Source organism: Lytechinus variegatus, chromosome 10 (assembly GCF_018143015.1).
Source record: "Lytechinus variegatus isolate NC3 chromosome 10, Lvar_3.0, whole genome shotgun sequence".
Classification (NCBI taxonomy): Eukaryota; Metazoa; Echinodermata; class Echinoidea; order Temnopleuroida; family Toxopneustidae; genus Lytechinus; species Lytechinus variegatus.
In genome coordinates, this window is record NC_054749.1 from 28,406,853 (window position 1) to 28,420,882 (window position 14,030).

At 33.9% G+C, this 14,030-nt stretch overlaps 1 protein-coding gene across 1 annotated transcript; it reads right to left on the bottom strand.

The window, feature by feature from the left end:
- Positions 1 to 7,638: 7,638 nt before the first annotated feature.
- On the bottom strand, positions 7,639 to 13,399 carry LOC121423360. The gene is made up of 3 exons (XM_041618715.1): positions 12,712 to 13,399; positions 9,550 to 9,858; positions 7,639 to 9,017 (listed from the first exon to the last, which is right to left on the bottom strand). Exons 1-3 carry the CDS (start codon positions 12,893 to 12,895, stop codon positions 8,941 to 8,943), a joined length of 570 nt encoding a protein of 189 aa, XP_041474649.1. The 5' UTR covers positions 12,896 to 13,399; the 3' UTR covers positions 7,639 to 8,940.
- Positions 13,400 to 14,030: the final 631 nt, after the last annotated feature.

The window sequence follows — 14,030 nt, forward strand, 5'->3', positions numbered from 1 at the left end:
ACAGATAATTTTTGGCGAGAATTCACATTGGATTTGTAAATGAAATCATGTTTTTGAGCAATTCAGTGTCTAAGACGCACATTTGTTATATCATGACTGCATACCCAAAGACACATCCCCAAAATAGTCATGAACGATATGACATGGCCCTGTCGTATTATAGATTTATCATAGAAATATTTGAGGGGGTCGTAAAGGTCCCCTGAGAATATAGGGTTAAGGTTTGCTCGCGATTATCTTAAACTGTTTAAAGTACTTTTTTCATCTTTACGAAGTGCAAAGTTTTATCTGCTTTCATGTGTACAACAAGAGTACAATGTAAATTTTAAAGATTGAGTCTATTTGTAAAATATTATGATGCTTGTGCAACACTTTAATGTCATTCAGGTACAACTAATACATGTATTTGAGCTAATTTTGAATAATGTTTCTTTCCCTGTCCAAAAGTGAGCAGAACATTCAGATAAGCTTGTTGAAATGAGAATATTCTTATGGATTGATGTGCACAAAATTGAACAGGGAGGAAAGGAACATGACAAAGCAATGGAGGAGAGAATAAAGGGGGGGGGGGGTATATGAGAGGTGAATATGTGTGGTATTGAGAAAGAGTTTTAGTTAGAAGAAAATAAAACACCACTTAAAAAATAAAAATATTAAAAAAAAACATCAAAATTCACATCCATGAATATTTACAACACACATGTCTATGCGGTGTTTTAAACGTGTGGGTTTTTTAAGGGTCTGTTAAAACACACCGTTTAAAACGTGCTAACCCTGCCAGTGACACAGATTGAACTAAATATACACCATAAATGTAAAACAACCAGTATGCTGCAAACAATATATAAAAAATTGCGATGCAGAAAGCCTGAATTTACGAAAATATATTTATAGCATTTGTCAAATAATCCCCCATAATTTAATTTTGTTTCATTTCATTTTTGTAATGTATATTCAACAACATATCAAAAGACTTAAACGTTTTCATATTTTCTCGGATCGATACAATGGTACGTTTCGTTCATATTTTGAGGAAGAAACACGTCCAGCATTTATGTATCCACGGACTACACCTATAAAAATTAATTAATTGTATTCATGTAGGAAAAATAACAAATTTCATCCACAGCGTGCGCTGAGAAATTGAGAATTATTTCTTAGTGGAATAAGATTTGGAAACTCATTCGTAAGAGACATTAAAAAAAAGTTTCTAACAAATGAAAATGTGAGTATTTTTTAATTGTCTCGATATCGGAATTGTTCATTTTACGTTTGTGAGTACACAACAAAGGGGTATGAAACTTTGCAAATAATTAAAGCTATTTTCTATTTGCATTTCCATTTGCCCGAGAATGTGCCATACTTTAATACGGAGATTTTGTTTTGTTTTATTTTGTTTCATTTTTTATTATACAGGGGTCTATAAATTTCCTTTTGCACATCCTGCTATAGTAGGCATTATTTTGAAAAAGTTCTAACCTGAGTATGTCTCATTTGAGGACCCTTCTTTCTATTGGTCATATAATATTACCCAATTGTTATTAACCTTTAAATCATTTTACTTAGAAACTACTGCCTAAAAATGACTCGTCTGTACGAGAAATTGCAACACATTTGAATACATTATTACACATTTGTATATTTCTTATCCTTTTGCAACTATTTAAGGAAAAAGGACTGTATATCAGCGACGGTAGTAACAACATTCCGCACCCTCTGATATTCCTTTCCTTTCAGTTTAATATATAGCCTATATTTTCAAGCTATTGATCTGATTAAAAGTCGTGGGGGAAAGGAACCAAGTGCACAATTCATTTCTACAAGGTTTCACCCTATATTGGCAAAAATATTGCATTAAAATTTACCAATACCTCGTCAGATAACTGATAAACATTGAATGTATATATATATATAATCCTCAAACGTAAACACACTCATTTCATCCATCGTGTTTGGGTTTTTTTACATACAGTAAAACAGGTTGCAATATATATTACAGCAACTGTCACATTCATAGTAGAAAAAACAAAAAACAAAAACAAACTGCAAGTTGTTTAAGCCTGGCCGTCACTCTAACAACAAATTGGTTTAACTTTTTTTAACGGTTTAAACTTTTTAACAACTTGTTTAGAAAACATTTACACAACAGCTGATTGAGTGACGGGCTTAAACAACGTGTTTGAAATGTTAAACAACGTTTTTACAGTGCTTGTTATTGGCGATGACACTGTGCTTTAATTAAACATCATCCCTTTAAAGGGTAGACTTTTAACATGATCAAATTCCGAACGCCATTTTTATAGATATTTTAAACATGTTCAATGAGGTGTGCATTATGTACGGTTTGATACTAATGTACAGGTACAGGCATAATTATATGCGGATTCCTATACTACTTCTTGGATTATTAATTTCACTGCGTTTTGACTTCTGTCCCTGCCGGCAGGTTCGTGACCACACCATGTAAAGTAAGTTTGTGAACATATCTAAAGTATAGAAAAAGAGTTACCGTGTTTTAAATAACTCAAGGGAATGCACAGGTATGATATTTCGCAATATATTTGGGGAATGTTTTTGGCGCCGTTGCGAAATGTCATTTTTGTTAGCACGGTGTACAGAGTCCACACAAAAACACAGAGGTGGTTCTCTCTCAGAAGCACTCGTTGGGGCTCTGTATATAACTCACTGGCGTAAATCCGGTCCGATCGGGTGCATGGGTGGGCGGATAATAGCAAAGTTGACATGAAATTTCAAATTTTTGAGAACACCTAAAACATGGGGTAGAACCGTGTACAGTGGCGTAACTACGGGGGGGGGGCATGGGGGGCACGTGCCCCCCCCCCCAATCGGCTGGCCAAAAAAAAAATCGGGGAAAAGGGAAGAGAAACGTAGTGGGGGAAAGAAGAAATTGTTTATCATAGTGTTATATTATGTTATATAACATAAGAAGCATTTTCTCAACTTTATGAAACATTATTTGCTTAATTGTGTCTTCATTGTTCGTGGTGCTCGCATAGACTTTTTAACGAGACAATTAAAACTGATGTACTAAAGCCTCCCGTTTTCAAATCAATATACAACAAAACAATATATTTCCTCGCAATTAGAGTTATTATTGTTTTGAGTAGTGATATATTCTTCTTTTTGATGACTACTGAAAGTTATTGCCCTATTTTAAGGTCTTAATATAAAACATTTCCTGTCCGTGCTAACGTTCGCATGAGTGGATTGGTGAGATTTCTGCTCTTCATGAACTCCTAAAATCAGTCCTTAAAATGTCAATTTTTCTGATCTGAATATCAAAAAATTTTAGCTCGCACTTCGCGCTCGCATCATTTGGTTAGTGAAATACGTGGGGTCTAAGTGAAGTCCTACAAACAACCCTTGGAATGCCCCTCTCCATGTCTGAATTTCCTAGATTTTCAGCTCGCACTTCGCGCTCGCAGTATATTTCATTAATGAGATGCGTATGATAATCATGATTACAATGACTTCAAAAAGTGCTCCATGTGTTAAGATGTAATTCTAACAAAATCAGCAAGCGCTTGGCACTCGCATTAGATGACTATGGTGAGATATGTATACTCTGACTTAATGGATTCGTAACTAGTCCTTAAAATATCCATGTTTTGGGGTCAATATATACAAAAATTTCAGCTCGCACTTCGCACTCGCATCATTTGGTTAGTCAAATACGTAGGGTCTTAGAGAATTCCTACAAACAACCCTTAGAATGCCCCTCTTCAGGTCTATATTTCCTAAATGTTCAGCTCGCGCTTTTGCGCTTGCAGTATTTGATTAGTAAGATACGTATGATAATCATGATTACATGACTACAAAAGGCGCTTCATGACTGTGTTTAGATGTAATTCTTACAAAATCAGCAAAGGATGGCACTAGCATTAGATGACTATGGTGAGATATTTATACTCTTAATGGATTCTAAAATATAATCCTTAAAATTTCCTTGTTTAGGGTCAGTATATACAAAAATTTTAGCTCGCGCTTCGCGCTCGCATTGTTTGTTTAACGAGACAGTTAAGTATCATGATTACAAAACAATTTGCTTATAATGTCAATTTTTAGCCCTCAATATAAAAAATTTTAAGCTCGCGCTTCGCGCTCGCATTATTTAATCAGTGAGATACACATTCGTTCGATGGCACTGCATGTCCTTAAAATATCTCTATTACCTGACAACTGAGCGCACTTCGCGCGCTCCGTAAGTGACCCGAAATTTTTGCTGGTGCCCCCCCCCCACCCAATGCCGTGACCCACGGTACGCCACTGACCGTGTATATAATACTATCATCTTTACATTAAAGGCCTATGACTTTTTTTTCGATGGCTATAATTATAAACTATGGATGCAGTTTGTATCGCGTGCGAGCGAGCACATTTTCAGGAAATAGAAGACATAATGGTGTCCAGAAACGTATTTTAAGTCTGCAGTTATCACATAAACATGATAAACGGGCTGTATGTATACGGGGGTGTATAACCGTTTACGTAATATATTGCCATTCATCACTTATCATGCTTATGGTGATGACAATTACACACTGTAAAAACTGCGGTGTTAAAACTGACACCAATTGGTGTTAATGGAGGACCACACACTGAGGTGTTAAAATTACACCCTAGAGATTAAACATAACACCAAAGAGTGTAAATGTAACAACAAAGGTGTTGCAATAACACCTATAGGTGTTAAACTAACACCACCAATTTAACACCGGTGTAAAATAAATGGTGTGGTCCTCTATGTACACCGGTTAATATCAGTTTTTGCTGTGCAGGTCTAATACGACTTTTATTGCAATGGTTTTGTTGTGATATAAACTACTGAGCAAACGAAACGAGTGAGCAAATTTTCAGTATAAGGAAGACATAATGATGCCCAAAAACATGACAAAAGTGATTCAAGGGGTGTGGAATTCGGGGAGAAATGTGGCAAGTGAGAATGAGAGAGCCTGGACAAAGTTGCTTTTAAATAATTTGCATATAAATCAGAGGATATCAAGGGCAACTTATCAAGAAATCAAGAAAAAAAAAGAAAAGGGAAAAGAAATATAATTTTCATCAAAGAGAGCAAAAATGATTAAACAGTCGAGATATATTTAATGAAATCTCATTTACTCATGGTTAGTGGTGAGATGAGAATTTTAAAAAAAAAATGAGATCATGGTTATCGGAGATAATGTCTTATAAATGATTTAAGGCCATCACATCCCACAATATAATGCTGCTCCAAAAATGCAAAAATGGCACAATAACGCAAATGAAAAGGAAAAGATTATATAAAAGAAGAACATGATATTAAGATTATATTAGGGGCTGATGCAACTTTCAAAGTTTTTAGCAAAATTCGTATTTGAAGTATGTATTACATTATCGCGTTAATTAATGTAATTGGAAGTATCCTATAAAAATAAATAAAATTGTAAAGATATTCAATTCAATTTCAATTTATTTCATTCATAAAAAACACATAAATATGCAGTAATAAACAAAATATCAAAATAAGAATGTGGAGACAGCTTAGAAGAATCAAGTCTTATACAGTGCTGCCACCAAAATGCAAGCACAAACACATTCTAAAATGAACATTTTAACATAATAACTAGAAAATAAAGATGATATATCATTAATATTCCAAGACAAACCCTACACGATACTTGAACAAACAAAGCCTGATAATCTTATAAGTAATATTTTTGTTTAAATAATTGTTTGAAAGAATTGAGTGATACACTTAATTTAATGTCATCAGGTAATGCATTCCAAATTTTAGGACCCTTAAAGAATATAGAATTGATACCAGTATTGGTTCTCTCAAATGGCAAGTGAAAATCTAATGGCTTTCGCATATTAAACATCAGAATTCAATTTGAAAAATGTTGAAAGACTAGATGGTATAATTTTATTAAAAACTAAAAACATGAAAACTGCAATATTAAAGTCATTCATATAAAAAATATGTGGGAAATATTTCTGTCCTATATTTATACATGCCTAAGTGTTACATTAACGATATTGATTATTATGATCAATGTCATCAGTAACTCATTGTACACCAAACTTAATGCATAGGGTATAAGACTACCCCCCCCCCCCGTGGTGAATTTATCTTGATTATTTTATATACATGTTTTTCTTCTTTTATATGTATGAAGATGTATGGAGCAAAACATATTATAAATAGTTATTAGAAGTGAAAATAAATGAAATGATATGAAATTTAAGGAATGTTTTGATTGCTTTATGATCAAAGTTATATTTCAACGTCTAAATTAGGCCTAAACGTAAGGATTTGTCACGGCCAAATTCTTGTAAGAATAAATTGAACGCGAGAGCCGAGCGATTGCGTGAAAAATTTTGCGTATTTAGAATACGGAAACCTCGCCAATTTAAGCACTTTTACTGCATTTAAAGATGAATCTACTCATTAAAAGAAGTATTAATAACTTTGATGATTCAAGAAATATCGTTTCTTTCTTGAAAAGTGTGTGGGGGTGATTGTACATGCCACCCCGATCCGAAAAGTGGTGTTTGATCGTGCAATTAATCTCCGTGGCCTGATCATAATAGATCTGCAGCTCTATGTGGTCAAACTCTAGTAGTGCTCTGCTTCGCTTGGGAAGCAGCCGCCAGGGCCTCAACAAGAGGCTAGGGTAATATTAGCTGCGATTTGTATCGTCTTGCAAAATGCACTATGTAGATCCATGGACGTCCATGGTAGATCCAACTGCTTGTTGTTGCTGCTGTTGTTGTTATCATCATTAACAAGCCCGCGGTGTTTCAAAAAATACCCTTTGTTGAAACATATTTTGTATTATGCATTTTACCCTATATCATTACAGTCCTGTTGACCCATTTTTTTTTTAGATATTTGTATTTCTCTGTAAAGAATTCTTTGCAATAAAGAGTTTGGGCGTTGCCACCCACCGTACAATGCATGGTATGGCGGGTGGCACAATAGAATAATAGTCTTCAAGAACAGACTCATATTTGACATTTAAACCAATAATAGACCAGTTCGTAGTTACTTCATGGGCAATTTTGGTCAAATGATCTTTCATTTCTTTCATCATGATAGGCAGATTTCAAAGCAAGATATTACGTAAGCTTGCCTTACATAGCAGGATGAAGAAATTGAATAGACCAGGTGACTAGAATAGCACACCAATAAACACTTAATGAAGGTATTTGTTGCATTCCTACTTTGAATGTATATCTTAGCATGTTGCACAATGTACTTGACAAGCTGTGAAATACCAGTCGTTCGTGGAAGCATTGTTGTTTTTTGTGGATATAAATGAAAACGACAATTCAAAAGAATATATAAATAATCAAGTCATCAAAGTTGGTGCTTACCTCATTAGATTTTAAAGCACCATGTTACTTTAGTACAAAATTACCTTCTTCTGATCATGCGTAGAATCTTTTGATCATTCATGCGCAGAAAGGAACTACGAACTGGCTTACAGGTCTAGAGTAAAACTAGACGCCAAAGGCTCATGAACATGGTGAATGATATGGATAAGACCTAACTCTCGTTATTTTATTTGTGCGAACTTTATATATGCTGGCCTCCATAGGCCCACAGACGTAGAAAAAGAACAAAATGAAAAAGAATGATATTATACATCAAGATTTAATTTGAATTCAATACGTGCACGGTTGAAATATCCCTGCTGGAGAAAAAACACAGTGTGACACAATGTGTTGACACAGTGTATTATGTGAAATTATTCACACTGTTAAAATGCTCAAATTCAACAGTGTGAAGATATTTCCACACTGTGGACACCTCGACAGTGTGACTGTTCAGTGTGTTCACATGGTTGACTTTGTGAGTATCTGATTCACACTGTTAAAATGCTTTAATTCATCAGTGTGAAGGTGATATCACATTGTGTTCCACACTGTGGTACACGTGTGTTCTATCCAGTAAGGATACAGAAATAAAAAAAATGAAAATATCTATGGATGCCTGTATGTTCAAATACAAGGGTAGCAAATCAAGGTCACCAATAACATGTTGGGATTTTATTTTTCTTTTTTTTTGTCCTTTGTGCTTGTTATGTGTACGATTTGTTCGCCAAAGAAAATAACTGTTTTATTTCTTTGTACTGGGTTTATAATACAATATATTTTATTCTATTTCATTATAATGAATCATGACTTGCTTTACTTTGTGCAATTTTGTTGACAACTGAAATTGAAAATTCGTTATCAATCAATCAATCAATAAAAATATCTAAGGTATGCTAAAAAGTATTAATCTAACCTAAATCACCTTTATTTGTAATGAAGACTTCTCTTTTTGCTTGTAAAATTTGCATTCCAAGCCAGCACTCCCAACCAAAAATCGTTCCTAGGGCTCTGAAAGGACCATAGTGAACTTTGTCATTTTACATTTCATATCTTAGTTTTGGATGCGAAAAGACGGAAATTTAAGATTGTTTGAAATTTATATTTGTATTAAAAGATTGCATGGTAGTTATTACTTGCAATGTAAAATTCCAAAAGTTCCTTGCATTTGTAAAAGGAAATGAATGTAAACTAATCTGCTCTACCCGCATATACATGTTCAAAATGATCATGTGATTTGTAATGATAGACCGATGTTCATTTCATATTTGAAATCCGTATCATAATCATAAAAAATATGGCTCATAAACTGGGGTCTATATCGATCGAAATCAAAGACATTCGAACATTCACCCAAAGAGTGAGCGTTCCTGGAAAATTTTGGGGTGAGTTGAAAATAGACCAAAAGCTTGTGTATCTTTAACAACAGTTGTTCCGCTGAACTACGTTGGCTACACTCACTTAAAAATGTCAGAGATTGTTAATAAATCCCAGAAAAAGACGTCTTATTCCTGTCTAGGTTAGAAGTAGTCTTGGGAGTAATCGAAAATTCATTGTGTTTAATTACACTGTTGACTTTGTGTAGGCATCTGTTTGCATGGTATACTGTAGCGGGACCTTCATCACTGGTTCATCGTTTTCTGCAGAGATCAAATAATATGAAAAAGAAAAATGAATATCGTTAAGATTTTACTTTTATCTTCAAAATGTCTATATTTAGAAACCGCAGGTGAAATACACAAGGAAAATATATTATTTAACAAAGTAATGTTTCTAACAAACATCTTTTGTTCGTCTATGTTCTCACATTTTGGTGAGGTAAATTGCGTCCTTTTTATATGACAGTATGATCATCTGGGTTTCTTTTTTTATATTTTTTTATTGTCAGAAGATTATTAAGAAATTGATAAAATTCCTCCACCCCCCCCCCCATCTATACATCCGAACCTACTCATATATGACTGCGTTTATTCTGCTATTACCATCTTCTTCTTTAAACTTCTTCTCATACTTTTTAGGGGGAGGCAAATTGCGTCTTTCTGGGAATAAGATAAACTGATTTTTTTTCATCGTCGAATCATTAAAAAAATTTAAGAAAAAATCGTCCAACCCCCCCTTGACAGCTTATATCCGAGACTGCTCATACTTTTTTAATTTTGAAAAAAAAATTACCTTTTTGGTATATTCCTTTTGAATAAATTCCTGCCATCTCCTCTCGTTCTCTCATGATCCTCTGTGATCGACAGCCGAGCGGATGGCAGACGTAGATGTACGCCCCCGCACAGATCACCAAGATGCCTCCACATAGAGCAAGGGTTGCGGGAAGATGAACATCCTTCTTCAGTTCCGGCTCCTTTGTCATGTTTGTTGTATTGTCGATTTTGCGGGAAGTGGATGGCCACCGTGTTTCGGATATCTCGGTGGCCATTGGTGTCTGATCAAGTTCGCTAGTTGTATCAGTATTGCTCAAACCGTTGTTTCCTGTGGAAAGAAACATAACTTTTATCTGCAAAACTTACATCTGTTTACACAATGCTCTTTACTGCAGGAACCTTTCAGTAGTCGTTTAAACAACCATACTTAATTTATTGAGAATTAAATAATGAAAATTAAACTTTGTAGTTAAAAATAGCATACTCTTGTTCTAACCCTTTAAAGAAACTACTGTACTGTAAGGTTCATATAGTAAACAGCGTTGTAAAAAAACCCTTAAACTGCATTTTGAACTGTGTATGTAATAACGAGTTTGATTTATATGAACCTGATAGGTCAATCCTGATTTTGTTTTCATTTGATATTCATCTTGGTACAGATTTTGATTCATAGACAACATGTAGACCTTAAATGTGACAGTTGGCTGGAAAAGAGGAAAACAAATATCAACACATAAAGTGTTGTAATTAGAAACGTCTCTTTTAATCAACACTCTCACTTCCATACGTTCTTTAATTCATTTTCTTTTATACCGGTCCTTATATCCTATCAAACAGTATTACCCACAAGACAGTACATACATTTCCGTAAGATGAAATGACGCCAAGTGTTGCATGAATTTTTACACAACGTTGTATACAAATTTAAAATATAAAACATGTTTTCTACCCAATACTTTGCCTACGAAACATATTTCCTTTTAACCATCATTTTGGTATGGTTTTATTCAACCTTCATTATAATTTTGCTTTAAAATATCCTGCACCTCCCATAACAGCTTTTTATAGAAAATGTAGTCTCACAGTGAGTCCCTTCACAACATGAACATGAATTATCTCAACAAATTTCGAAACTTTGTTCATCCATGACAAATCGAACTGTAATTTGATAATAATCCGATGACTTTACAACATAAATCAGGCAGTGTAACATTTAAAAACATAGGCACAGTCTTCTGCTATTCCGATACCATGATTTTCTGGGACTTTTTACTTCTTATACAATAAAACAGGTTTATTTAATATTTCTACATTTTCCCGAATAAAATAAAACAAGAAAATATGGTCACTTCGTTCTTAACTTTATTTCGACAATTTATTGACAATAGACAAGAAGGGTTTTCACCTTAAAAATACAAGCAAAATAAGGGTCCTGACTTTCATTCAAAAGGGGGCACAATTGGGTAATTTTTTTCATTACGACTCTCAAGGGGGGGCACGTTGACACCCTGGATCAAACACTGGATTAGATACAGATGTGGGTAGAGCTTTGGGTTTGTGTTACTATGCTTATGCTGTGAATATTCCATCACAAAAGCAAGATTTTGAAATAAGTGATTTTGAAATGAAAATTCCATAATTTGATTATTATTTATAGCATAAAATTAATGCCAAAAAGAAGATATCCAGGGGCATGTCTGCATTGCTGGCAAATACAATGCATTGTTCAAACATCGTGTAAAATGAGAGTTGAAAAGAACTCTACATGTTTTGTGGTGAATCTTAAAGGAAGTTCACCAAGAAGAAACGTTTCTTGTAAAAATACCAGAAAAAGCATTAAATATAATTGTGAAAATTAAAAACCGTCAAATATTTATAAAGTTATAAGAACATCAAATTGTTGATTTGTGACGTCATATACGTGCTGACCCCCCCCCAAAAAAAAAAAATTAATTGTTTGTAATGACTCAAAAATCCTTCAGGAAGAAGGGTGAAATAATTTGTCTCAGTGTTGATATACTGAAGGGGCTATAAAAACCATTAGATATACATATCTTTTTTTTTAGAAAATGACAGTTTGATTTTTACTACGTGATATAATATGGGGAAGCTTCTATCTGATAACGTCACGAATCAAACACATTTCAGTTCTAAAAACATTTTTAAAACTTGTATGGATTTTCCTCTAACCTTTACCAATATTTTTTAAATCTTTCTTTTTCTGTTTTTTCACTATAAACTTTTGGTCAGGATAAACTTACTCTTAAAGGAAAAGTTCACCCTGAAGAAAAGTTTGTTGTAAAAATAGGTGATTTTTTTTTAATATTGCTGAAAGTTTGAGAAAAAGCCATCAAAGAATAAAAAAGTTATTCAAATAGTAAAAGCTTGATTTGTGACGTCATTTGCGAGCAGCTTTCCTACATTATTATATGGTAATAAAAAGTCAATGAAATGTCAATTTCTCAGAAAAATGAAAATGTTTTTTCTGTACCTTCAGTATATTAATAGACAAATCATTTCACACCCGTTGCTAAAAAAATAAAATAAATAATAAGTCATCATGAACCATGAAAAATTGAAATTTATGCATTTTATGTTACATAACCTAAGGGCAGCTGCTCGCTTATGAAGTCACAAATCCAAAAAGTAAAATTCGAATAACTTTTTCTCAAACCTTCACCAATATTTTTTTTCTGCTATTTTTCCAATGAACTTAATTTTCAGGGTGAACTTCCCCTTTATCTTAGTGCGAGGCGGTTTATGTTGGGTGGTTTGTGTGGAGGTTGATGGTGTTTTTTCTGCGCCTTGCTGATTGCATGCGTATGACACACCCAATCATCAATATTCCCATATCGTATATAGAGAAATATCTTAATAAACTTAGTCGTAACAAATTCCGATGTGAATAGAAATGTTTTCCACAAACAAAGGGTAAAATGCATTCTTTATGTTAGTTATAATTATGCCATAATTATCATAAAGGGTGGATGTATAGACTGGATTAATGTAAAAGTTTGCCATTAGATTTTGACCAACAGTACAAACAAGGTCTCAAAAATTCAACAAAATCACGTTGAGAACTTAGGTACGAAAAAACACAGCAATGTTAGGCTGTACACAAACATACCACCCAACCCAAAAGAAATACACATTTAATAGACACACAGTTATGGAAAATTACCTTGACAATCATGGATTGCGCAATCCAAACAGACCCCTTTGTCCTCATCGCAGATTTCATTGACGTCACACGTCTTGTTTCCACAGCCACGGACACCGACTTCGTGCTCGTTTTCCGGCAAGGAACTTACAACGCCCACCATGAGAATGATGAGAACAAAATATAGTGTAGTTCCTACCGCCATTTTATATCGTGTGATGTTTCTAAGTGTTAGTTATAATGCATGACACTTAAAATCACTGAAACAAAACCGATCTTTTGTCAGAGCTTAAGGACACAATAGGTATCGTAGTTTCATTTTTTTTTTGGTTCTCTATTTACAAGTTATTCAGTCATTACGTTATGCATTTCAATGTACATGCATATTAATTTGGAATCGTGCCAAGAATTTTAAGTGTTTGTTTTTTTACATCAATTTTTACTCTTGAAACCGCGTTTGAGTTACAACTCTAAAGCAACATCAAGGGAAAAAGTAATATAACCAAATAATACACTGACAACTGGTTATATTACTTTTTTCCTAGTTGTTACTTTAGAGTTCACATCAAGCTGTTTACATCAGTGTTAAATTCAGGGTTTAAGTAGTAAGTTAAGGCATTTTAAAGTTTCGCTTATTTTTCACATTCTTAATATTTAATTTTGTGTAACAACGTTACAATTATCCATGTACGATGTGATAAGTGAGGGAAAGGGGGAACTGGGCAAGGGGCGGAAAGACCAAAATGGCTTTGTTAGTGACAAACCAAATTGTAGAATAGAGGCGTCTAGCCCGCAATGATATACAACTTTTCACGAAGATGAAGTGATCTCCCATGGAAAAGTACTGCATTCATTTTAAAATGCACATGTCATAAAATTAATAGGGGTGTAAAAAGGAGATGAGAACAGAGACGGAATAAAATAAAATCAAAAAGTGGAAGGGAACAAGAGAGAGAGAGAGAGAGAGGGAAAGAAAGGAAGCGGAAAAAAGACACAGGGGCATTGAGAAAATGAAACAGCCGTGGATAAAAAAAAACGATGCTGTACTATGCAGACACACATAGATCAGTAATTTTCCGTGACGTTAAAGGAAACCAAACCCCAAGAAGAGAAGTAATCTTATTGGAAAGACTAAAATGAGATGAACAATTTAAAAAAAGTTTCATCAAAATTGGTTACGAAATAAGTAAGTTATGGACGATTAAAAAGTCTTGTTGTACTTACTATGTGGATCCTCAAATTGGCAAACATGCTTCAAAATGGCTGATTTTGTGGACAACTCTCCATTTGTTTTGTACACATATTTTCAGATTTTCCCCTTTATTTTACATATTTCATAT

What these genes read in the sequence shown, in the direction of transcription:
- LOC121423360 (XM_041618715.1), bottom strand. Translation starts at nt 12,895, where the DNA reads ATGGCGGTAGGAACTACACTATATTTTGTTCTCATCATTCTCATGGTG. An exon ending in CGCAATCCATGATTGTCAAG is followed by an intron (nt 9,859 to 12,711) that starts GTAATTTTCCAT and finishes TTCTTTCCACAG; the next exon opens with GAAACAACGGTTTGAGCAAT. An exon ending in AAAAGGAATATACCAAAAAG is followed by an intron (nt 9,018 to 9,549) that starts GTAATTTTTTTT and finishes TGATCTCTGCAG; the next exon opens with AAAACGATGAACCAGTGATG.